Below are 25,249 nucleotides of genomic sequence, written 5' to 3' on the forward strand. Positions count from 1 at the left end.
CTGAATGTCAGAGTGGGCCCACAGAAAACCTGGGTGCCTGATAGTATCAGCGACCTTTCGCCAGAATCAACTCTGAAGCCTGCCCCCGCTTTGGACATCGGGTTAGGTGAACCCATACATTTTCTTAATGTTTAAACCAATTTGAATTGGGTTTCCTATTAATTGTAGCCAAAAGCATCCTAACTGAGTGCCAGGACTCAGTGAAGGTAAGAGCCAATGACTCTTACCGTTGTCGTTACATTGTCATGTTACTTTTTAAGACTATCACCTAGAAAAATGATATACATGCCATGATTGCAATAAGATGGTTCAAACAAATTGGAAGGAGATGTGCCCAAATTTAGTAATGTTTGTCTGTAGGTGGATTTTTTTCCTGTTTCTATGAACTTATACTTTATTTTTCATTTTTTCTACAATGAGCCTGAGGGATATATCAGGGGAAAAAATACACAGGAAATAAGAGAAGACGACAAAATGATTTGGTATCCTAACTGATTTTTTTCCCCTCTTTTCTATTTTCCAATTTTCTTATAATATGCTTATTAGTTTAGTAATTTAAAAATGTTTTTTAGTTCCATCACTGAAACTTTAAAAGAGCAGAGACTTTTTCTCTTGCTTCCTTTCTCTCCACCTCTAGCATCTATGCACAGGGCAGATAATTTACACAGAACAGAAAATAGGAAAAGGGAATCATTCCTGACCTTAAGGCATGCAGAGAAAGCCATAAAGAGCAGTTGCAATGGTTATTTCACCCCATATATGACCCCAGAGTGTTGCATTAACCTGTGTTCCTTTTCTTTAAGAGCACTTCTCAGTTTCTAATTATATATTTATTAGTGTGATTATTTGACTACTGCTTGTCCTCTGCTAAGCTCTACAAGAACAGGACTCTTGATTATCAATGTATTGTATTTCCAGTACGTGGCATACAGTAGACACTCAATAAATAAATATTTGTTGACTAACAAATGAATGAGATAACAGAATTGACCAGTCTCAGCATTGCTTTCTGGAATAAATATTTCCAATTAAGGGGGCAGACTAATTCTCAGCACTAAAAACCATATCTCTCCCTCTGGTGTTTATGGTCTTAGATATTACATTTTGAGAGGAAAACAGAAAGATTAGAAAAAGGAGTAGAACAAGCAGCAAACCAGGTCACCGATCAAATGACAGTCTCTAGGACTGGAGCCTGGAAGCTGCATTTTTAAACAAGTGCCCCAGATGATTCTGAGTCAGGTGGTCTGGGACCATACTTTGGAAAACACGCCCTAGAACATCCCATTGGAGTCTGAGTATTAACTTCATCATCATCATCCAGCTGCCAAGAGAATCATGCTGACATCACTGTGTCTATTTAATGTGAATCAGTCTTTATTTTGCACTTGTGTGGTGCATTAACAAATTCAACATACAAGATTGCATTACATATTGTAGGTTAGCGTTACAGCATTATGCAGTTTCACACAATTCATGTTAGCTTCTTCAGTTTTTTCTTTTTTTCAAATTTGACACGCTTATTGTATTTTTGAGTTTCATTTTTACAAGAGAAGACACAAGGTAAAGAAAGACGACCACGTCAGAGAAGGATCACAGCGAGGGCAATGTCACTGTCATGGCCATAACAGATGCCTTCCAAGAAAAAAAGACTCGCATTATTCCCTCTCCTGAGCAAGCCGCCCCTGTCCCACAAACCAGTTCTATCTGTTTTCATATCTAGAGCACTGTTCATCAACATGTACATCTTGGCTGTGCTCCACTGACAAGAACTGAAAGAAGAAATAACTCATAAAGGGACTTTTGTTATTAAGAAAAACTCTTGTCTTCCCAAAGGAATCAAGATATCAGCAGAGAAGGACTGACTCTTGGAAAATCAGAAGTGACCATTCCCTAACCTATTCCTGACCATGAGTGCCTTGTGCAAAAGCTAGGATGTGACTCTCTTGTCTTTCAACTGAATCTTAGGAGGAGGCGTGCCTCCTCCACCCTTATCAGTCAGCTCTGGGAAGAACAAATGTGAAAGCCAAAGTCAGCTAGAAAACTTTGGGACAGCAAAGTCAAGGGCATGATGGATCAGGCCTGAGGTAGGAGGGAGGAAACCTGTACCGTCTGCCTCTTTGCCTTTTTCTGAGAAAGACACCAAGGCAGCTCCTGGGCTGCAGAACTACTGGTTCCCACCCCATCACCTCGCCACCCACGGCTCAGTGGACCCAAAGAATGCAGGGAATAAAGCTACAAGGAGATGGGGGAGAGAGGAGATGGGGGAGAGAGGAGATGGGGGAGAGAGGGGTGGGGTGAGGTTGCTTTCCCAGACTTCCGTCAGGAGGAGCTACAGAGGCACACACAGCAGGGCAAAGACCGGACTACCTCCACCTGTTGCTTTGCCTTGTTTCTGGGAAGGAAACAAAAGCGGGTTGCTCAGCGATTTCTGATCTTTAGACATTAAGGCGATGAAGAGGAACCATTTAAAGTTTTTCCTAATGGGGCTTCAGAATGCTCCTGTCAGATTTACATTAAACTATCTCAAAATGCATTTTTAGAAAACAAAAATTATTTTCTTCTACGTATGATACAGTATTTACATTCCATGGAGTATAGGATAGAGACTGGTGGGGTGAATCCAACTGATGGTGAGACGGTGAGTCAGATTATGGGGGGTGGAGGCTGACAGGGACAAGAACTGAGAGTGGGCTTTGCACCCGCTCAGAACTGCTCTGCATTGTCAAGCATCCAGGCTTAAAACAACAACAAAAGGACCGGGGAAGCAGATTGGTCTTAAATCCACAAGAGTTGAGGGAACATCAAAGGCAACATCGCCACTCTCTCCATAGAGACTCAGCTTTTCGACTCCCTTCTCAGAAGCAAACTAGAAAGTGATGTTCTTGAGTGGATGTGGACCTTCCGTCCTGGCTAATCTTTCAGGCCTTAGTTCACACTGCTGCTTGTCTGAGCTCCTCTTCAGGCTCAGAGAAATATCTACTGCCTATGCAAGCTTACTTATAGTCGATGAAATCTCCGCCATCCGAAAAGTCTCAGCGTTAGAGACACAGCTGGACTAGGAGTAAGGAGAAGTGAATTCTGATCTCAGCAAGACGCCGAGTCTCTCTCAACTTCTATCTCCCACTGGCAGCAGGAGCATTAAACTCAGCGGTTCCCCCATCCCTTCACCTTGTTTTGAGACTCATAAGTTCTAAAAATTAAGCATTTTCGTTTTGAGGGAAAGGATGTTCTGGACAAATCCAATTTACCTTTATTACTCATTTAGTTACATTTACTCATTTTAATCATTTAGTTATTTTTAAGAGGGCTTATTGAAAAATTTAAGGAGAAAGAATAATTTCTGAAGGCCCTTTTCCTTATGAAGCAAAACTAACTTCATCTAAGCTACTTGAGAAGACTCTCAAGCTTCTCAGGGGTCAGCAATTCTGGAAAAACAAAGTCCAATTTAATCCTTCAGACCTCTGATGACTTCTAACCCATCGACCAACAAATGGCTGTCACTCCCATACAGAGCGGCAAAGGGGGAAGGCAGTCATCTCGTTTCTCCTCTCCTTGCCCTCAGGCCTGCACACAGCGTTTGGGATCAGCTGAATGCGTTCATTGGGACTATCCTATATCTGAGTTTGAGGTCTCCAAAGCTCTTTTTAGAGAAGTCATCGAGTTTTGTAAACCCAAATTCTACCTAGTAAGTCTGATGTGTTCATGTGCTTCATCACAGATTAATCAGAGACTGCCTTTTACCCCTTCATAGCAGGAGCCCTGACAGCAAAAATACATTTCTCAAATATCCCTTCTCCTACAAACCCTGCCTTATCCATTCTACCTTTGTTTCTTGGCTTACCACAGACCTCTGGACCTTGAGCTCAATCAAAGAGCAGAGACGTAAGAGGTGATAGGGAGAAAAGATGGGGATGATGAAAATATGAGGTTTTACAAGAGCAAAATATTCTTCCGCAGAGGTGGGGAGTGAGAGTAACTCTCCAGAGAAGCCCAATAAAAAGAGGCCAATTTCAGGTAATCAGCAAATACAATTCGGCACAAAACACAATTTTCATGGATTAAAATCTGTAACTTGATATTGGCAGTTAGGCTAATTTCTTCAGTTTGTATTAGACATGCAAGTATAAGGTTACATTGTTATATATAGACTTGTAGAGGTCTTTTCTTCTCTTTTTTCCCCCATTAATAAAAAGAAAAGAATTTCTAGTGCCTTGCAAAGGAGAAAAATCATCATCGCTAAGAACTCATCTGCAGCTGTGGTCTTGTAGGGTGTTCTTTGTGGGGTTTGTTTTGTAAGAAATTTTCTTCTACAACTAAAATGAGGTTTTGAGTCCGCTTCTCTCTGTCATCTCCCTCCCCGCCACGTCCCTGCCCAGCCTGGCCCCCGGGGTTAGAGGCGAGGAGGACAGGATTAGTACTCGCTCAGACTGTGCCACTTGGCCACAGGCTTGCGGGGGCTCTCGCAGACCTCTCTCCAGTGTTCTGCACCGCTGGCTGTGACACTGTGCGCCCCCAGGATCAGCCTCCCCACCACCTCGTTCTTGGTGGTGCGATCGAAGTCGATGACAAGGAACTCGATGCTGATGTCAGGCAGGAGGTCAGCGGGGATGTCATAGATGAAAGACTCATTGAAGACTGGGTTCAAAGTGCACTTCTTCACGTGGGTTTTCTTCTTGGCGATGCGCTTTCTGCCGTAGTAGACGTTCACCTTGACATAAGGATCTGCGGCCCCCAGAGACACAAGAAAAAGGGAGACGGGCCTATGACACGGTCCTCTCCATATAATGGCGGCCTCAAGTTGGGAAGGAGGGGGCTCCGTTGTTCATCTCTTTCACAGCCACCCCCACACGGTCTTTAGTAATTGCACAACAAATGCACGTGGATTATATGGAAGTCTGCCTTCCTGGACAAGGGGCCAAGGAAACCAAGTGGGAATAGACAGAATAACTTCCTCAAGTCAGGTTTGAAGAAACCCACGACACCAAGAAGCATTTCCAAGGGCACAGGGACTAACAAATGCCTGCTATCTTTTTGAGAAGTCTCAACTGGAGCAAGGGCTCAGCCGCTAGCACGCATATCATTTAGGATACTTTGCTGAATGGAAAAACCCCATTTGCTCACCCAAAACACCTCCCTGGCTAGGGAAATCTATAACCCAGATATTCATCAGGAAGAGAATGTAGAAAGGTTGAGGAACAGGTGGAAAGTGAGAGATGCAAGGGGTGCCGAAATGTGGGGGTGTGACTGGGCCACAGGCAAGGTGGCAAGGGGGAGGGGGTTATTCAGAAATGAGAGAGAAGTTGGAGTAAATAGCTGCTACCTGAGAGACCGGTGATATCCATCTTCGGCAAGTGTCTGGCTTTGAGGACCACCACTGTCATTCTCTGCGCCACAGGCTGATATGACAGAGACACCTGGAGCTCCCCTCTGCTAATGCACTTCTGTGAAGAAGAAACAGCAGATGAGAATCCTGGCAGAGGGGGCAGGGCAGGGCAGGGCAGGGCAGGGCATGGAAAGTGTGCAGAGGAGCGGAAAGAGAGGCTGGAGAAGCCACTCCGGGATGAGAAGGCTGTGTAGAACGTGGTCGTCCTCGCAAACATGTTACCATCACATTTAATAGAGGGAAAAAAGGAAATGTTCTCACTGAAACCCTGATACTAAATGAGATCATTTGCATGGAGAGGCAGCACAGCCTCGTCATTAAGATCACAGACTCTGAAGCCAGACTGGCCTGCACTCAAATCCTGACTGCTACTTCTTATCTGTGAGCCCTGGGACAAGTTACTTGACATCTCTGCATTTCAGTTTCTTCATCTATAAAATGGAGATAAGGGGCCGGCCCGGTGGCACAGTGGTTAAGTTTGCACGTTCTGCTTTGGTAGCCTGGGGTTTGCCAGTTTGGATCCCGGGTGCAGACATGGCACCACTTGGCAAGCCATGCTGTGGCAGGTGTCCCAAATATAAAGTAGAGGAAGATGGGCACGGATGTTAGCTCAGGGCCAGTCTTCCTCAGCGAAAAGAGGAGGATTGGCTGCAGATGTTAGCTCAGAGCTAATCTTCCTCAAAAAAAAAAAAAAAATGGAGATTAAAAACAGTAGCTACCTCGTAGGATTATTAATAGGATTAAATAAGTTAAAATTTGTAAACCACCACAGTGCCTGGCACACAGAACACACTACAGGAGTGCATTCTCTCCTATTCTTTCATTTGGTTTTTATGATAAAAAGGTTTTGAAGTCTGTAGAGTGGGAGGCAGGAAACTCGGGTCTGAGTCTTAACTTTGCCATTTACTCACCACCTGGGCTTGGGCAAGTCCCTGAACTTTCTGGAGCCTGTTCCTCCATTTCACAAGGTGAATATCCACACCTGCTCTGCCAGCCTCAGTGTACGCCCTTCAGACTGTCTTCTCTAGCCAAGTCAGCTTCCTCCTCCATGCTCACATCTTTGTTTCCCCATCTTTATATTTTATTCTAGGCTCTATTTCAAGCTTGGGGAAAAACAAACAACTCTAGTCCTCTAAGAACATTTTAAATGACATTTGGATACTTACTACAAGCCAGGTGCTGGGGATCCAGAGCTGAGAGGACTCAGTTCTTCCTCCCAAGGAGCTTATCATGCAGAAGAAGAGACAGAGATGCAAACGAACACGTGCTTGTCAGGGAAGTAAGAACTAAGCACTGCTGGGAGATTCGGGGAAGCCTCTGCCAGCTGACGGCTGGGCTGACTTCATGAAGGGTGAGTAAGAGACCATGAGGCAACGTGCAGAGAGACAATGTGCATGTCAGGCAGAGTGGCAGGAATGGCTGGTACAAAGGCATTGGGTCCTGAGATGGTACACTGTGTTCAGAGAATGGTGAGAAGTGAGTGTGCCAGATGCTGGGGAGCTGGGCAGGGGGGATGGGCCGGGAACCGGGAGAGGTGGGTCAGGCGAGCATGAAGGGCAGTGGGGGACTCTAACCAAACAGCAGAGTCAGCAGCAGCACACAGGCAGGAGGAACTGCATAGGTATGGGAGGGACAAAGTGATTGCTAATGTTGTTCATATGTTCATAACATTATTATTCTAGTGAAAGCTGGAGAAGAGACTAAAGTGGAGAGAGATCAGTCAGAAAACTTGTGAAGAGGCTGCTGCAACAGGCGAAGGAAGAAATGATGCAGCCTGGAACCAGAGCTATAGCAGAGGAGATGGACATGGGGTAGGATGCATCTCAGGAACAACTGCCAAGATTTTCTAGGTTTGGGTGGCTAACTAGATATAAACAGAGGCGAGGGGGAAGAGATGGAGGAGGATTTCCTGTGTTTCTAGCTTAGAAAGTGGGGATGAGGCTGGGATAAGGAAAACGAAAGAGGTGGAATTTGAGGAATTTAGGACATATTTTAAATTTGGGACAAAATCATTCCCCCACTATCAGATCTTATTTCTTGTATTCTTCATGGCCACAAACAAATGTCACCTACTCCAGGAATTCTCCTTAGATTGAGCAAAAGCAGACTATACTGACCACCAGCCTTACATACACTACGTCCCCAGCAAAATGACTTAGTGTGCATTTACTAAGTGCCATGCACTCTGCTAGCAGCTGGGCTGAAAAGACGGACAATGAGGAACCCTACCCTCAAGAGGCTCACAGGCTGGTGCGCTACCTGCTCAGGTGTGTCTGGTGCAGGAAAGACCAACAGCAGTAAATGATTTAAGTAGCTCGTCAATGAAAAACAGGGAAAAACCTAACAGTTTGTGCTTTGATGATAAGCCTTACCTCATCTCAAGGAATGAAACTGTGATAATATTTCACATGGTTTAAAAAATTTCTTGAGTCCCTATATCATACCAGTAGTATCTGGAAATGTCTTTCATAGGGCATACAACATGGCTAACCAAAAGTTAAACTTAGCCTTTAGCTTTTGAAATTGAAATACAAAACAGAATAGACTTTAAAAAGATTTCCATGGTTTTTCTCTGCTAGATTAAAGCCTCACATTTTTTCCTTTCCCATAACGTACATATCATCTGCTCTTGAATATATCCACGGGAAGTACTCTCAGCCAGTTTAAAATCACAGACTGGTTGCTCTTGCCAACCAGTATACTTTTGGGCTCCTTCCTTGTGACATGAGTCAGAACACAATCAGAGAATGCAAACTCATTTTCACTATTAACCACAGCCAAATGGCATCAGGAAAGTAATCCCTCATGAAGGAGAAAATCATATGCCTTCCAAAATATCCAGAACTGAGTTATCCAATACAGTAGCCACTAGCTACACGTGTCTATTTAAATTTTAATTCATTAAAATTAAATCAAATTAGAAATTCAGTTCCTCAGTCACCCTAGCAGCATTTCAAGTGCTCAGTAGCCACAGGTGGCTAGTGGCTACCATATCGGGCAGTGCAGATACAGAACATTTCCATCATTGTAGAAAGTTCCAGTGAACAGTGTTGATCTGGAAAGGACTTTTGGATGATTTGGGCCTCCTCTCCCCTCCATTTCCCTGAATAATGAAATGTTAACTAGAATTGATATCTATTTCTGGAACCATCCTTGAATACTAGAATCTAAATATTAAATATGCAATCTTTAAATACAATTCTAACTTTATATACAGAAGAAGGATAGGTGGGGAAAAGGGGAAATTTCATTTAAAAAACAGAGTTTTATTTGTAAAAGTAACATTGATTACCAGATAGCTTAGGTTTCCCTATTATTTGTTTAAAACTCTGTTTCCTAAATCACCCATTATAGCAAAATCTTCCTAATCTAAATCCCCATGCCCCTTCCCTAGTTCTCTGGGAAAGCAGACAACTTCTGGTTACCCTTTTAATCATTTTCTCTCTTAAAATCACTCCTCAGGCAACTGTTCTCCGTCTGATCCTCCCTTCACCTTTGGCCATTTCACATGGGCGGAAAGCCCATCCCCATTCAGCTGCCCCTTTGTGATGCCCAAGTCCAAGTCTGCAGCCACAACACCACCTGAATGCCATTCCATTCTGCATTGAAGGCCAGAATTTCACGTCCCCTCACTCCCCTCCCCATCTCTTTCCACCCAATTCCCATTCCAAGTAGCCTTGTCAATGGCTCTTTCTCAAGGGCTCTTTGTCAAGGGCTGGGAGTGAGCTCTGTTTCCCAGCCCCTTGGCCTAGTGAGGCAAAGACCCTGTTGGGGGGCAGGCAAGCAGACGGACAAGGCGGAGAAAGGCTTTTATCCATGCCTGACAGAGCTGGGAGGCTCTGCTCTCAGACAGTGGGCTCCGTTTTCCTCCACTGGAAAAGACAAACAGAAGCAGTGGTCCTAAAGATGTTCAGATGAAGGAAACACTTAGGTGAGGGATAAGTTTATTTCCTATAACTAGCAGAGCCCCTTCCAGAATGATGTGCTAGCCACTCTGCACTCGGTGGACTCAGGCGTCCTCAATAAACATTTATTGGGGCTGGAAGTCCTAAGGGCCACCTCCACATAAATCACAATCATGGGAAAACAAAAGAAACAAAAACCTTAACATTCAACCACATGCCCCTTGTCTTCTCCTCAATATCTATACATAGCAACTTTCTTTATTGCTTATTTCTTTATTGTTCCTGGAAAATCGACATTCCTTTTTCCTTTTCTCTTCTCAGTCCCTTTTGGCTACACTGGGTGACCTCTAAGGTCGCTTGTAAATCTGAGATTTTCAGAATCCTCTCATTCCCATGACCACTGTCCCAAATCATCAACACCAGATCTGGCAGTAGAAAGACAGGAAACAGTTTGGAAAACAATGACCTGAAGAAATTAGGAGTCTAACAACTCTCTATTATCCACCTTGTAAATCACTGCTTTCCCACTGTCTCTTCTTCATCCCCCAGCCCTCTCTGCACTGCCTCCCTTCTCTTTGTGGGGCTTTTATTATGGGAATGTAAATTCACTTTAACTTCTATCTGAATAAAATATTTGAAAAAAAAAGCTGCCATGCAAAAAAAAAGTCTAGTTCCAAAGTCCAGAGATTTGGGGCATTGTAGAATTTATACGGTGACCTTCTTTCACTAATACTCAAGAGTTAATTTTTTTTTTTTTTTTTTTGAGGAAGACTAGCCCTGAGCTAACATCTGTGCCCATCTCCCTCTACTTTATACATGGGACGCCTACCACAGCATGGCTCGACAAGCGGTGCCATGTCTGCAACTGGGATCCGAACCGGCAAATCCCAGGCCACTGAAGTGGAACGTGCGCACTTAACCACTGCGCCACCGGGCCGGCCCCTCAAGGGTTAATTTTTAATGCTTTTCATATCTTTCTGTATATTAATAAGAGCTGAGAGTACCCTCACAAAGTGACCACATTAGCCTTCATGATCCAGCCTCGAGGAAGACTGAAGCCCAGAGAAGATAACTTCTTGCCCAGAGTTAGGCTGTGAAACGGACGGAGTCAGAAATGATGACCAGTCCTGGGCTTCTTCATCTGGACCGCACCATAATAATGGAAAGGACAAGAGATGAATTTTCTGCTGAAGGTCAGGAAATGCAGTTAGGGGTGGGTGGGGGGGGGGTTGTCTAGAGAAATGCAATTCTCCCAAGTCTCCACCCAGGAATCTTTGGAGGAAGATAATTTGGCTCATATTATAAGGGAATGCTTTACACAGACCAGAAAAAGCTCTTTACAGACAGTGTGGAATACTTCAGAGCAGCTCTAACTGATGAGCCAAGGGGTGATCCAGAAAGGGCAGACTCAGCTACAGTAGGGAGGATTTGGGGTAGACATTTAGAGTCTGCACTGCTAGGGAATCATGGGGCCAAGTGACAGGGGGGAGATGACAGCCAAGGCTCAGGATGGAACACAGCCCTGCCCACAGGCACTGGTTGGGGAAAACAGGCTTAGGAGGTCTGGGAGGCTGGAAGGCTCTGTTGTAGGGCTGCACAGGCTCTGGGCGTCCTGTCTGGGGCCTCTCCCAGAGGACGTGTTGCTCAGGATCCCAGCCCTGGCTTATCCCTCCTAAAGGGAGTTAATAAAGTGGAAAGAAACTTGGCTCTTGCCAAGATCCCCGGGCAGTTTAGCAAATGCCATTGTCTGTGCTCCCTGCCCAGTGTCCTGGATTTGAGGCTGTTTTGTTTCCAGCCCAGATCAGTCCCTTTCCTTGCCAGTCTCGTCCCAGCTGCAGCTTGGCACAGAGCCATCCTCCACTTTCAGCCATGGGCTATGAGTGCATGAGCCGTCTGGAAGAGCCCAGCTAGTTGGTGGCTTTACCAAGGTTGGGGCTACAGGGTAGGCTATGTTGGAAAGGATCCCCAACTCTGGGCAAGGAGTCTGGGTGAGGAGAGGTGAATGAAGGAGGGAGTGGAGTACTGGAGCTGCTGTAAAGGGGAGTCAGGAAACAGCGAGGGGGCTGGCAGAACCCTAAGGAAAAGAAATGGGTGAGAGGGGAAAGGATGGGGAGACATGAACCTGCACTGCTGCCTGTTTCTGTCCATGTCTTCTGACTCCAACCTCAGCAGATACAAGAATCCCTGCTGTGCTGGACTCCAGGATGTCTCATTGTATCCTGGCATTGGACCAGTGTTTATGCCCTGACCAAATGCCTCTAATATTCTTCAAAATGTCTGGACTTCCCTGGCCCCTGTGAGGCAGAGCTGAGTGTGCCACGTGGCAGCAGTTCTTCAGGCAATGGCATGACTGGGCTGGCTGCAGTGGCACAGGTGCCTGGTACACAGCAGAGAAGGTAGGAACGTATCTCCAAGGGGAACAGCCCCCTCCACCCCCTCCAACCTGGCACAGTGCGCTTCTTCAGTGGACAAACCTTATACCCAGGAGCTCAACGCACACTCAACCCCTGCTGGCCTGGAAGCCTTTTCTGTCCAGATCTGAGCCTCTTGCCTCCCCACTGAGTCCAGCCTGGGCTTGCAGGTGGAAAAGGCATCAAGAGAGAAGTCTGGCACCTACAGGCAGGGCTCTTTCTGGGAGATGCGCAGTTGTTCTCAGTAGCCCTGATATCCTTTCTGAACCTTCTACCCCCTTCTCCACTGATTCAGGCTTCCCTTGTCTTTCTTCACTTTGTCAAAAGAAAACGTCAATATCTACAAACTACATATACCTCCCAGGGATCAAACTTTATTAATAATACAGAAATAATAGTAACAATAATAATGGTTACAATTTATTGAAGGTTCACTGTGCTAGGGACTATGTAAATGCAGCATCTTAATTCCTATTAGAAACTGAGACTTAGAGAAGCTAAGCAGCTTGCTCAAGGTCAGTTAGCTGGTGGAATCTGGATTCGAACTCAGGTCTGACTTCAAAGTCCTTGTTATTAACCACTTATGTTACATCCTGAAAAATAAATGAAACTCTAAGTTTAAAATGTCAACAGCTTCTTTCATGGCACCTCCCACACTCACTATACGGTAATAGCCAAGACGGTTTGTCTTTCTCCTCCACTAAGGTAAAAGCTCGGCAAGGGCAATAATATGCCAGGTGTATTATCTCATTCGATTTTCATAACCCTGTAAGGAACGCAACAGGATCAGCTCCATTTTACAGATGGGGAAAGAGTTTAGCGAGGTTAAGTAACTCATGCACCCACATCACAGCTGGAAAGTGGTGAGCCGGAATGTGAAGCCAGGCAGTCCGACTCCAGAGCCCGCGTCCTAATTGTGGAACTACACTGCCTCCCAGTTGTGGAAGAAATGAATCAATGGGGGCTCTGAAATTACAACTCAAGAGAAAATGCTGGCCCAATGGGGAGAAGGCAGGATGGTGGGCTCTCATTCCCCTTCTAAGGCAAAGAGGAAGGAGAGGAGGAGTGGAGAGGGGAGAAGGATCTATGGCAAAGGTTTGGGCCTTGGTGAGGGGCTCGAGGGTGAAGCAATTCATTCAATTGCATTTATAAAATGGTTATTAGAAGACATATATGACACACTATGTACACCCCCTAGGTTTGGGTTGGGAAAGGGAAATTGAGGGGAAAATTACTGAACCACTTTCATGGTTTCTCAACTGTGGAAAATAAGTTCACTAGAGGAAGATCACACATTATTTTGGAGAAGAAACTGGGCCTCATGTCCCTGATGCGATGAGGGCCTAGGACTGGTGGACCAGCCTGCTCCAAGCAAGCTGGATGCAGCGTCAGGATGCCAACCACTCGGTGAAATTTCAGAAGCTACCTGCCCTTCTTTCCTCAGGAAGTTGCTTCTTGGAGGAGACCTAACCTGCCATGCCCTCCATCTTACTTTGACCACAGCTTTTTCTTGATAGCCAAGAGCTTCCTTCCTACAGCCCCTCTTTGCCACCCCTCTCACCCGCTTCCCCTTCCATTTGTCCCCTGAGATCTCACCTCCCCCAACCTACCATCCCTCCCCAACACACTCTTCCTCCTCACCTGGATGTTCCTTTTGATGATGTCCCTGGTCAGCTGTACCTTGCCTGTGCTGGGGTCCACTCCAGCCAATGGCACCATGACCTCCCCGATAACGTCGTCCCGAGAGAAGCGGTCAAAGCTGAGGACAAGGAAGTGCAGCACCAGGTCCTGCAGCTGGCTGTACGGGATGCCATAGAAGGTGAAGGTCTCGTCAAACACAGGGTCCAGGGTCTTCCTCAGCACTCTGGTCTTCACCCGATGCCGCTTGTCGGGAAGGATGGTCATTTTGATGTAGGGGTCAGAGCCCTGGGTCTGGTCATCCATCACTGGCAGCCCATGGGCCTCCTGGATTGTCACCACCAGGGCTTTTTTCGGGAAGTTATAGTCCACTGAGAAGGTGAGGGATCCTAGCATGACATCCTCCTCTGGAGATGACGGAGAAGTGGTTTTGCTCTCCCCTGGGGTCAGGCTCGCAATGGGGCTCCTCAGTTCTTCCCCATAGTCCACTTTGATGGGTAATTGGTCTATACAAGATCCAGAGCTAGGTCCCCCGGGACCCTTGTCTTGGCCCAGCAGGCCAGCCTCTGCTGCATCCACCAACAGGTTCCCGCGTCCCCCTTCCCTCCCAGGGCCATCTTTGTCTCTCCGCACTTTGATGATTTTCTTTTTGTTGCTAAGAGTCTCTGGGTATATGCTGATGCCTTTGAGCATGTGAATAAACTTGTATGGTGGAGTCTTGTGCTTCTTCTCTGCCTGCTGGTGGCAGCATGTCCAGACAAAGACAGTCACCGAGACACACACCACCAGCACAGAGGCCCCAATGAGGCCGGCCACCACTGGTGACACATCTGAAGGTAGAGACCAGAGATGTGTCAAGGCAGGTAGACCTCAACCCCTGTCCAGAGCTCCCTTGCTTAGTGCCTCCGTTGGAGCCAAGCTAATCTGTAACCCAGCCTTCAAAGCAAAATTTGCTCATCTGGGCTTATGAGCTTCTCCTTTCTCTTAGAGACACCTTCACCCATCCTCTCCAACCAATCCATGGCTCTTCCTTTCCACCAAACCTGGATGAAATATTTATCTTCTCCAGAAAGGCTTACACGAAGTGCCCCACCTGACTCCCTGTTCTTTTCTTGGCCTTCCCTGAGCACTTGTGGACTTGGTTTGCTCATATTGATTTGTGTTTCACATAAAGCTGCCCTGTAAGAGTTATAAGGTCACCTTTTTACATGGGAACCCATTCACCTCAACTGTTACACAAGGGAATAAGCTGTGTCTGGTTTCAGGAGGACATTCCACAGCATCCAGTACAGGATTTGCAAGCAATGGGCCTGGGGTGACTGACTGACCGGCAGCCGGGTTGGGAGGATGTGGTGCTGACTTTGGATGGTTTCAGTAAGGTCCTCAAGAGTGGTAAAAAGAACTCCGGGTCTAAGTACCTTAAAAATAGGTTCCAAATTTCAGCTCCCAGGTATTTAAAAAACAAATATTTTAAGTAGGAAGAAATAGGGACTGTGAAAATATCAGATCTTTGCTTAAATGTCACCTTCTTAATAAGGTCTTCCCTGACCACCCTTGTTAACAGTGCCACTTTCTTCATCTCCAAGACTCCTATTTTATAACCCTGTTCCTTTTCTCTATATATCTTGTCATTCTCTCTCTCTCTCACACACACACATATGTAATTTTACTATTTATTGTCTATCTTCACTAGAATGTAAGTTTTAAGAGGACAATGATTTTGTCTGTTTTGTTCATTTCTGTATCCCCAGCACTAAAAGAGAAAAAGAGTTTTTCCTTCCCTTCCTCTAGTCTTGTCTTTTCCCATACAAGGTGGACCCCTGACTTATATAATTAGGTTTGGGATTTTTTTTTTCCCACTTAAGTTCATTGAAACCAAGTTGGGTTTAGGTCTTAAAGGTCTAGATAAGGCCTCTAGTTTTCTACATTATTTTTAGGGGAATACTTGGGTAGGACAGGAAGAACTGAGGAAATAAATGTGATTCCAGCATATTCCAGATTCTTCCTGGAACATCCACCACGTGTCTGCCTGGCTCACTGCCTCACTCACTGCAGGCCTCTGTTCAAACCTCACCTTATCAGAGACGCCTCAAGTGACATAATATCCCCATTACCCTGCTTTATTTTTCTTCATAGGACTGATATCTCCAACATATATTTATGTGTCTGTCTTCCCTCACCAGATAAGTTAATAAGAATAGTGACTGTCTGTTTTGTCCACCTCTGTATCTCCAGGTCCTAGAACCATGTGGTACATAACAAGTCTTCAGTGAACAAATGAATTAGTGAATCCCAAACAGCCCCCACAGACTGGAGAGAGAGGAGAGGTCAATATGATTGCTGATATTAGGGATACATGTGAAATTCTATTTGGCTTTCAAAATCTATTGATAGGCAACGGGAGACCTTATTTGACAAGTTTGAGCAAAAATAACTTAGTAGTAGTTTGGATGATGACAAGCTTGCAGACTAATCAGGCTAATGTTTGTTTATACTACGAGTAAGGTGTCCAGATCACAGGAGGGGTAGTATAATTTCATCTGCACTGGTCACAACACACGTGGAATGTTCTGTCTAGCACTGACAAGAATAAAAACTGCTATTTTTTGTGTACATTTATTATGTCCCTGCTGGGCATTGTGCTAGAGCTTTCTCTCTCTGAATCAAAGAACTTATTGAATAGGTGCTATTAATATTCCCACTTTACAGCTGAGGAACCCGGGGACTCAAATCTGCCTTTAGGCCACATAGTAGCACATGGCAGCAAAGAGTTTAAACCCTGCTCTGCCTGACACCAGAATGTCTCTACATAACGGATAATCAGGATAGTAAAAGACCTGGAAATCATATCACGTGAGGAAAAATTGAAGGAACTGGAGCTGAAGTCTAAGAATAATACATTTCTTCAATTATTTAAGGCATTTTGATGGAAGAAGTTCTGATCTGATTTTACTCTGGAGGGCAGGTCTAGCAGGAATGCGTACAGGTTACAGGAAGACAGATTTTGACTCAACAAAAAGAATCAAATTATTATTAGAACTGCCTCACACTGGCCGAGATTGCTTCATGAGGCAGTGAATCTCCAATTCAAACTTTTAAACAAAGGTTCGATCCCCAATGGTCAGACTTATTCTAAAAGGATTTCTTGAATGGGGATTGGACTAAATGTCTCTGAAGGTCTTTCTGCCTCAAACATCCCATGGTTCTACAAAAGCTGGGACCAGGTAAGAAAAGAAGGGGTTACATTTTAAAATAATATAGACAAGGAGTAAAGCCATTAACAAAATAAGTCAAGGTGACCACGGCCATGGCTATGGCCATGGCCATACTGAATAATAATAGTGTTTAGTCTCAGATATTATGTGAAATAAGAGTTGTTAGGAGAGGTTTCACAAAACGCGGGCAGCCTTGGTGGTAAGCTCCCTGAGAACAGGCAGAAGTAACATTCTGTTCATCTTTGAATCCTTGAGTCTCTTGCATCTAAAAGGAGTTCAGTAAATATTTGTTTGAACAAGTGATTGGATTCAGTCATCAATCAGAATGGGCACAATCTGAAAAAGTGGTTGTTCATTCACCAATAAGGGTATTTCTGGAAAATTCTTTGCTAGTGATTAGTGAAACTGAACATTGCTTGTCTCTATGAGAAGAGGAAAGTAGGGAACTACCAAGACAGGTATATTTTCAAGAATGATTCGAAGGGTAGATCTAAAGGCCCAGCTTGGGAGACATCTGAGTGATCCTTTTGGCTCTACCACAGATTTACGAGGTGATCTTGAAGGAACCTAGTGCTCCTGAAAATGCCTCAGCTTTTACTGTTAGAAAATGGGGGTGGGGGTGGGTAACAGAGAAGATGAAGGATTCTCATCTTTCAGGAGGATAGAGAAGGAAAAGAAGAGAAACAGAGGCATCCATTTGTGGATTATCTAGTGCGCTCCTCTATCTTGTTTCCCACTTTTGCTCTACTTTCTTCTTCATTTTCGTATTTGTTAACCCCTGCCTTTCTCCCCTACACTCAAGGCAGTGAACTAGAAAAATCAGAAATGATGAAACTCAGAACCCCCCGTCTTGCTTTAGTCAAAAGCTTGGTGGGAAAAGGAAGTTGGAACTAATGGCTGAAAGAGTGTTTTAAAGTAGTTGTAAATTTCAGTGACTTGTGTTGCTTGCTCCTTTTGTCCTCCAAGGTCATGGATAATTGAGTGTTGGCTTGGCATATCTCCGAAGGGCTATGGCATTTGAAATGAAGGACTCTATGAGACGTGAAAAAGTCAGAAGTGGCAGTTCTCTATGTAGGAGACCCTCTGTACAGGTCTAAAGACCTGCAAGACACATCTGGGCTATGTCCAACTCTCTCCGCCTCTGACCAGACCTGCTTACTGACACTTCCTTTACTAAAATCGCCTTTCCCTGTCAAGCAGGCCAGTGTGACACAGTGAAACAAGAGTGAACTTTGGCATCACCTGGACGCTGGTTTAAATTCTAGCACTACCCTCACTAGTTTGTTTTACTTTAGCCAAGTTATTTTATCTCCCTGAGCCTCAGTTTCCTCATCCGGCAAATATATACCATAATGCCTGCACGGGAGGGTATTTGTAAGGATTAAATAAAATGTATGTAAAAGGCTGATACAATTTCTTTTCTCTCTTTCAAATATTTCTTCTAAAGGAAATCACTGTATTACGCTCCACACAGTCTCACTTTCCAAAGAATTAGGCAAAAGAATATGTTGGACAGAAGGCATAAGAAAAAGAAAGAGCAGGAAGAAAAACTTGGGGTGCTCGTGATGACAAAAGGGACATCTACTTTGGAAATTCAGGACTCAAAGAATAGAGATGCAGAAGGTGAAGTGGAAGAAAAAAAATACAGTCAAGATTTACCCTTGGGGAGTCAGTGGGAACACTAGTTAATGGGTGTGATGTGTTGTCTGGATACTTTCCTGATCTGCTGTCTTCCTCCTGATATAGTAAGGATAGAGCACATTGGGTTCTACTCATTTCCATGAGCCTCCTACTGCGGGAGTGAGAAAAGCCATTTCCTAGTTGAATTGTGGCCCCACCCTAAACACTAGAGTCTGGATGCTCAAACCTGGATTGTCTGAGGGATAGAATCTCTTAAGGGATACGAAGGGACCCTAGGCTGAGAGCAACTTTCCCTGGCTTCTCCCATCCAAACGAGTAGAACTGAGGGAGAAGCAGGGCAATTCTTTTTTATTTTTAGACCAGGAAAGCATAGCACAGGAAGTTTGCTACCCTAGCACATTCTGGAGGAATCCCCAAAGAGGGAAAAAAACTTGCTTCTCGAGCTCTTCTTTCCCATCTTCATCCCTATTTTTTCACTCCACTCTGCTCCAGGGAGTGTAACTGATCTTGAAGCCCACAGGGCTGGGTCGGGGACCAGCCGCTCTGAGATGACGTAATGCTGTCTCTGGTACACAAAGCGGCCTCCCCCGGGCTCGGCCTCTCTCGCCCCTCCCCCTCCGGCCGGGATCTGGCCCCCGCCAGCTCCAGCGCGGGTGAGTCCCCCTTTTTGAAAAGCCAGCCCAGGGAAACAGGGAACAAAGGCCTGGGAAGAAGAGCCTAGGCGCTGCCAGGAGGCCCAGAAATAGACATCACGTCATCCCCCAGCCCAGCAGCGCCAAGCGCCATTTGGTAGCATCAGACGGACCCCACCATTACGATGCAGAATAGAACTTGCAGGGCTCACGTTTCCTCCAGCCCCAGCATCCAGCTGACCGGCTTAAGGAGTGGCTTCCTTTTTGCTCCCCACCCCCGCACCTCTCTTTCCCTGGAGGCCGCCGCCTCCCCTGGCTGCCAGCCACACAGCCCACAGTCTCCAAGCTGCCATCTTGATGCCCATCCCCCTTGCCACCTCCCTCCCCCGCAGCTTTGAGGAGTGGGAGGGGGAGGAAGGGGCACCGCCCTGCGTGCCCCAAGGGGGAGGGCTCGGCCTACCGCACCTCTCCTCCCAGAAGGAGGGGTTCACGTCCTCTGCAAGCTTGCTGTTTCTCACCTCCAGCAGTGCTGACAGTGCACCATACAAGGTTTTAGCATCCTGGACCTCCCCACCCTCGGTGTGGCTCTGGCCTTGCCGGCCCCCGCAGCCCATAGCTCAAGTTCAGACTCTGTCCACTGCCCGCTACCCACCACCCACCACCCACCACCCACCACCCACCACCACAGGCCCGATTCTAGTGGGGCTGGCACTTGAAGGCCATGGTGTGGCCTTCACTCCCTGCCCAGCTGCTGGGCTCCCTTGGCTTTGCAACGGTTCCGACCACCCCAGGCTTAGTTTGCCCGACTCTACTTACCAAAGCTAGGTCGGATATTGGTGATCTCAGCCATGTCGTAGTCAGAGGCTATTGCTATAAATGCTTTTGCAGTGGTCGGACAACTCTGGGAACCCCCGGTCAGTACTGAGGCCGCTGCTGTAGAGCGCTAGGTCAGGGGAGGGGGAAGGTATCTGGCGGACGCCTCCTGCGACGGTCTGGTCCCTGGTTGCCAGCTGCGGTCGCTTCTTAAGATGCTCCAGGGATGCTCTGAGCTAAGGATGCAGGTGCAGCCAGACTGGTCCTGATGCGAGGTAGGCCCCGCCTTCTTCCGAACGGCCCTCGGCAGAAGACTCCGCCTCTGTCCGAAAAGTTCCGGAAGGCAGGCCTCGCCCCTTTCCGGAGGATCTCCGGGAGGGGACCCCTCCCATCGCCGAGATTTCCCGAGAATCAGACTCCGCCCACTGACGGGCTCTGGGTCTATTAGGCGAAAACTCCGAGGCCTGAGTGAGGAGAACGTAGGCGTATTATCATATGAGGTACTATAGATCCTGTGATTTCGGTTCCCTCGGCTTAATATAGCAGCAGAATGTTCTGTGTGAGAGGGAGCTCAGGATTTTGAAAAAACAAAATTCTGTACTGCCTGCATTTCAGTATCAATTGCCGTTATGTTAGGCATTTCTGGAACGACTAAAGGTTATTATGGAAACTTAAACATCAGAAGCTCTGATTAAAGACCAAACCCGGTGATGGTTGCACAACTCTGAAAATTTGCTGAAAATGATTTAATTGTACAAGTAAAACAGATGGATTTTGTGGTGTGTAAATTAAAGCTTTCTTAAGTAAAAGATTAATGAAGAGTGCCAAAGTTAATCAGTGTTGAATATTTCTCTTCCAAAAGCTTCAAGTGCTTAAGGCTGCTTAGGAGAGTGAGAAAGCGCGCAAACCAACAGATCTGTGTATTCTGTAGGTGCAAAAGCAGGACTCGAAGGAAACTCCAAGCTTCTAGAGACTTCCTTGGCATTTGGGAGAGCTGGGGTGATTCAGGTTAGAGTCAGACTGTTGGCGGTTATCTCCATGATTGCATCAATTTCACCCTTCATTTTGGCTGTGGATACTTTATCCTGTGGGATTCTGTGTACAGATAGGATAAGGTCAAACAGATTATTTAAATACATAAATATTTGTTGCTGGTTCACCTGTAAAATGGGAGAATTGAATGTATTTTTCCAGCCTTGACATTCTGTCCTTCTAGAAAAGTGGAAACAACATGGTTCTAGGAGTCATTTATTCATTCAAAACACATGTATTGAATTATTGAACATTGACTATGCCCCAGGCACCTCCCTGGGCACAGGATTAATGCATTAGCAGCTTGAGTTAGGATACCTGATTCCCCTTGATAGCTGTGTATCTTTGTGAAATCACCTACCCAGTTGAGCCAGAAATTTGTCCTGTGCAAATTAGAAGGTGTAATAATATCCATTGTCCTATAGGGGTTATTGTGAAGATCAAGTCATATATAGTAACGTAAGTGCAAGCATTTTGTAAAATACAGAGTATTATATGGATATGAATAATTACTACGGATTGAGTCCAAGACTGCCTTAGTTTTATTCAGGAAACCGCACTATTTGTAACCCAGGGATTCCTTTTTCCGAAATTTTATGAATTCTCCATTTCCTTGGTTCCGTATTCCGGGTGTCTCGCGGCTAGAAGGATCAAATGTCAAAGTAAACCGCTGAATCTCATCCCCGAGTTTTGTTTTGAGCAGGATAGCTCCGCGGACAGAGAAAGCGAGATAATGCCTTTAAATTTTTTTGCCAACAATTGACTTACTAGCCCTGTGGCTTCATTCCGCCCTAAAACAAGATGGAGCCTAGAGCTTAGCGCATGCTCCTTGACGCCCTGACGCCGCGCACCGCGACTCGGGGGCGCGCACGTCAGTCGCTGCCGTTGGCTGACTTCCGGTGGTACTGGAGCTGAGTTTCCGCGGGATCGGGTCGGCTGGTGAGGCTGCTGCGTTGCGTGCCCTGGGGCGGGGAGAGGCAGGTGGGAGCTGGGTGTCCGGGCAAAGGATGTCCAGGCTGAGGGGGTTGGGTCTGAGCGCTGGCGTGGGGTGCATGACGGAAGGCAGGGGTGTGAAGGTGTCTAGCTGGGAGTGGGGACTTGGGCCAGCTCTCGGCGCCGAGGTGAAAAGCCCAGTGAGGACCCCTTTTTGCAGTCTTTTCCCAGGAGAGGCCCGCCCTGGGGCTGCCTCCGGATTCGCTTCATTCACCCTGTTGGTCTGACTCCAGTTCCCAAAGCGGGGGCCTCTTTAGAGCTGCTGCTGTGTTTGAAGTGCCTGGGGCCGATCCCTCACGCTCTGACTTGCTGCTTGCCTTTCTTTCTTTCTTTCTTTCTTTCTTTCTTTTTCTTTTCTCTTTCTTTCCTGGACCTCAGTAATTTTCTGTGAAATATAGGGCTCCCCTAAACTACTACTACTGCACTTCTTACCTACTCACTACCCTCCTTCACAGGGATCAACGGAATCTTAACGTGTTTATTGAACTTTAATAACCAAGATAAGGACATCAGTTGATTTGGGGTGGGAAAGGAATCTCTCCTAGTGTCCTGGAGAAACTGAATTGTGGCGGTTTAAAACTGACCTTATAGTTCAGACTCTTAGAATTAGAGAGAACTTTATTTTGCAGTCCTCTAGTCCAAGCCTTCATCTAGTGTCCTGATGGGTGGGCATTTAGACTTTGCTTGGACATCTTTGGTGGTGAAGAATTCACTGTAACACAAGTCAACTTATTCTATTCTTGGACCTATTTTATTGAGAGTAAAATTTTTTCTGGGTGGAAAGATGCAGTCAGTTTCCATATAATGTTTAACTTTTGGTCCAGAAGCTGCACAGAATAAGCACAGAATAGGAAGTTCATGCTCTCTTTTATTTGTTCATTTGTTTAGGGAACATTTGTTGAGTATCTCCAAAAGGGCAGATACTGCTGAGTACTAGGGGTACTAGTAGAAAGAGTCCTTTTCCTCAAAAGCACATAGGTTTAGGGGGAGGAAGATGGGAAGGAGACAGACAAGAGGCGGTCACAAAAGTGATAAGTACTGTAAAAGAAGTTTGTGAACAGGTGCTATTAAAAATATAAAAGAAGGTACTCTCCAGTTTAGGTTAGTGTCGCCCTTAAAATGTGATAACTGGAATTGAAGCCAAGAATCTAGAAGTAACATAATATAGAGAACAGTGGGAATCTCTCTTGTTTTCAACACAAAATTTCTGTTAACATCACTAAGCTTTTTAAACAACCAAGCTTTGCTTTTGGATTGCTTCTGTTAATGGAAATACCTGTTTATGAAAACAGTAACAGCAAACATTTATTGATCTAATAAATTATTATGTAATGACGTAGGTGCTATTTTTATTTCATTTTATAGCTGAAGAAACTGAGATTCAGGTTAAGTAACTTATGCAAGGTCACAAAACTGGAGAGAAGCTGACTTGGGAAACAAATCCAGACAGTTTGACTCCACAGTTTGCTCTCAGCATCATGCTAGTCTACCTCCCTGATGGTAATAATAATGACTAACACTTACTAATCACTTACTATTTCATTCTTATAACAAATGTATGAGTTATGAACAATTATTATTTTTTATAGTTGAGGAAACTGAAGTTAAGAGAGGTTAAGTCACTCAACCAAGATAACATACTAATCAGTAGTAGACTTAGGATTTGAGCTGTGGCCCTCTAACCACTCTCTCTCATCTCCCACCTAATGGGAGATTGTACATTTGGTGTAAAGTACTGTGTTCATGATGGAACATGAATAAGTGAAAAGATATTTGAGGAAATGTTATCATTAATTAATATGAAGTTGATAACAACTTGCTTTTATCTTTTCAGGATGGAACAGAAGTGGGCCTTTTAAAATGTTGCCCTGTAAGAAGAGAAGAACTACAGTGACGGAGTCCCCACAGCATCAAGGCAGCCAGGAGGAAGATGACTTAGACCTAGAGTCAGCTGTTAAACCAGCATCTGACCAGATTAAAGACCTGGGGTCAGTGTCGCCATCCTGGGGTCCAAATCATGGCAGAGCTGCTGGCCTCGAAGTACAATCTGTGCAGGATGCAGGAAATCAGCTTGATATGGAGGACCCATCTTCAAGCTCTAGGGTGCTCACCCAGGACGCAAATGCACCACTTCTAGAGGCTGTTGATGTGGCCGCCTCTCAGGGAGTCACTCTGCCTTCCTTGGACACTTCCCAACCCCTTAATGTACACATTGGTAGAGGAAAACTCCAGGCCACTGGCTCAAAGAGAGGGAAGAAGGTTACACTCAGGCCTGGGCCAGTTACCCAAGAAGACAGAGGTGATCATCCTGTCACAAAGGAGCCTTTTTCAGGAGAGCTTAGTGAGGAAGTTGAGGAAGAAGGAGGTAAGATGTGAAAGGTCTTTAGGCTCCATTTTCCTTGTCAGTACCAGTTTGCCATTGCTTTTGCCGTTGTCATTGCACTCTGCAGTTTCTGAAAGGGGATATTGGTGTGGAACTGGAACTGTGGTGCTCATAAGGGTCGGCAGTGAACTTTATGAATGGATGGAGACTGTCTTCTCCCGTCCCATTCTCTAGATCCTCGTCTGTATCCTTTTCTTTCCTTTGTCTTGTCCTTTCATTCTAGAGGGATGAACTGTGTATGGCTTTTGTGATTTGGTGGGTATCCAGGAAGTGGGGCTTGTGGAGGAGGAGCAGAAGCTTAAAGTGAAAGACTACTGCCTGGGACATTGGGTAAGGCTCTACAGAGTTGACACAACCCTTAGGACTTGAAGGAGGGGTTAGTTTGACAGAATGATGGCATAGGGTGGCATAGGCCAAGAACAGTGTGCGCAGAGGCAGAAGAGGATGGTGACATAGTTGTTGGAAGAAGTGGTGAGAGGTGACTTCAGAGTGGTGCATTGTGTTTAGATTGTAAAAGACTTTGTTTCTCATGCTCAGGATGAACTTTTCCTATAGGTGATAGCCAGTTAATAATGGATAGTCTTTAGCGTTCTTTCCTATAAGAAGCATAAGGCATATTTCTACCTCAGGAAGCTCATATAGTCTAGTTTGGAAGACAAGACATAAACACTTAATTCATTTGGAGCAGTTTAAGACAATATATGATTAAGTGCTAGAGTGTGTGGTACAGGTAATTAGGATTTTTGAAATTGGAACTTGACAAATTGATAGGATTTGATAGATTGTGGGGAAAGAGTGGAAGTAGACTAGTATATTCTGCAAACATGTAGAAGTGCTGGGTTTGTGTGGGAGTGTGGCAGGGCTTCACATAGAACGGGTAGGTCCATGTTACCCAGAGCCTTGCTGTTATCTCCTTAAGACCTTATAAAGGATGGGAATAGGAGAGAAAAGGATAATGATGCCTGAGAAAAGGTTACACTTGAAATGTGATGATCTTTGAGAGTAGATTTAGGAGAGTTTTTTGAGAAAAGGCCATCAGATGATGGAATTAAAGACGGAGGGATCCAAGCACCAGTGATGATTTTTGCAGTGGGAAATAGCTTGAGGAGGCAGCAACATTCTTGAATTTTTTTCTTCAAGCTAGGTTGTATTTGTGACATGAAGACAGGAGGAAGTGGAGGAAAAGACAAGATTAAAGTTCTG

The 25,249-nt window shown here is 45.4% G+C and overlaps 2 protein-coding genes across 21 annotated transcripts in view; one reads left to right on the forward strand and one right to left on the reverse strand.

Annotated features, from left to right (window-relative positions):
* Positions 1–1,352: 1,352 nt before the first annotated feature.
* On the reverse strand, positions 1,353–20,331 carry SYT11 (synaptotagmin 11). Its single transcript, XM_008516785.2, has 4 exons — positions 19,642–20,331; positions 13,341–14,167; positions 5,318–5,441; positions 1,353–4,722 (listed from the first exon to the last, which is right to left on the reverse strand). The coding sequence occupies exons 1-4, from the start codon at positions 19,673–19,675 to the stop codon at positions 4,412–4,414; spliced, it is 1,296 nt and encodes a 431-aa protein (XP_008515007.1). The 5' UTR covers positions 19,676–20,331; the 3' UTR covers positions 1,353–4,411.
* GON4L (gon-4 like) overlaps positions 18,761–25,249 on the forward strand; it is a 68,757-nt gene continuing 62,268 nt past the window's right edge. For 5 of the 20 annotated variants that reach the window (XM_008516775.2, XM_070608652.1, XM_070608649.1 and 2 more), the window contains exons 1-2: positions 21,327–21,609; positions 23,498–24,028. In XM_008516775.2, coding sequence (XP_008514997.1) covers positions 23,524–24,028 — 505 coding nt within the window. In that variant the 5' untranslated portion in view covers positions 21,327–21,609; positions 23,498–23,523. Of the gene's footprint in view, positions 18,847–20,028; positions 21,652–23,028; positions 23,164–23,497; positions 24,029–25,249 lie in introns of those variants that run through there. The other 15 variants (XR_011537045.1, XR_011537044.1, XM_070608656.1 and 12 more) reach the window with 9 other exon arrangements.

This window comes from Equus przewalskii, unplaced genomic scaffold, assembly GCF_037783145.1.
Source record: "Equus przewalskii isolate Varuska unplaced genomic scaffold, EquPr2 ChrUn-9, whole genome shotgun sequence".
NCBI lineage: Eukaryota > Metazoa > Chordata > Mammalia > Perissodactyla > Equidae > Equus > Equus przewalskii.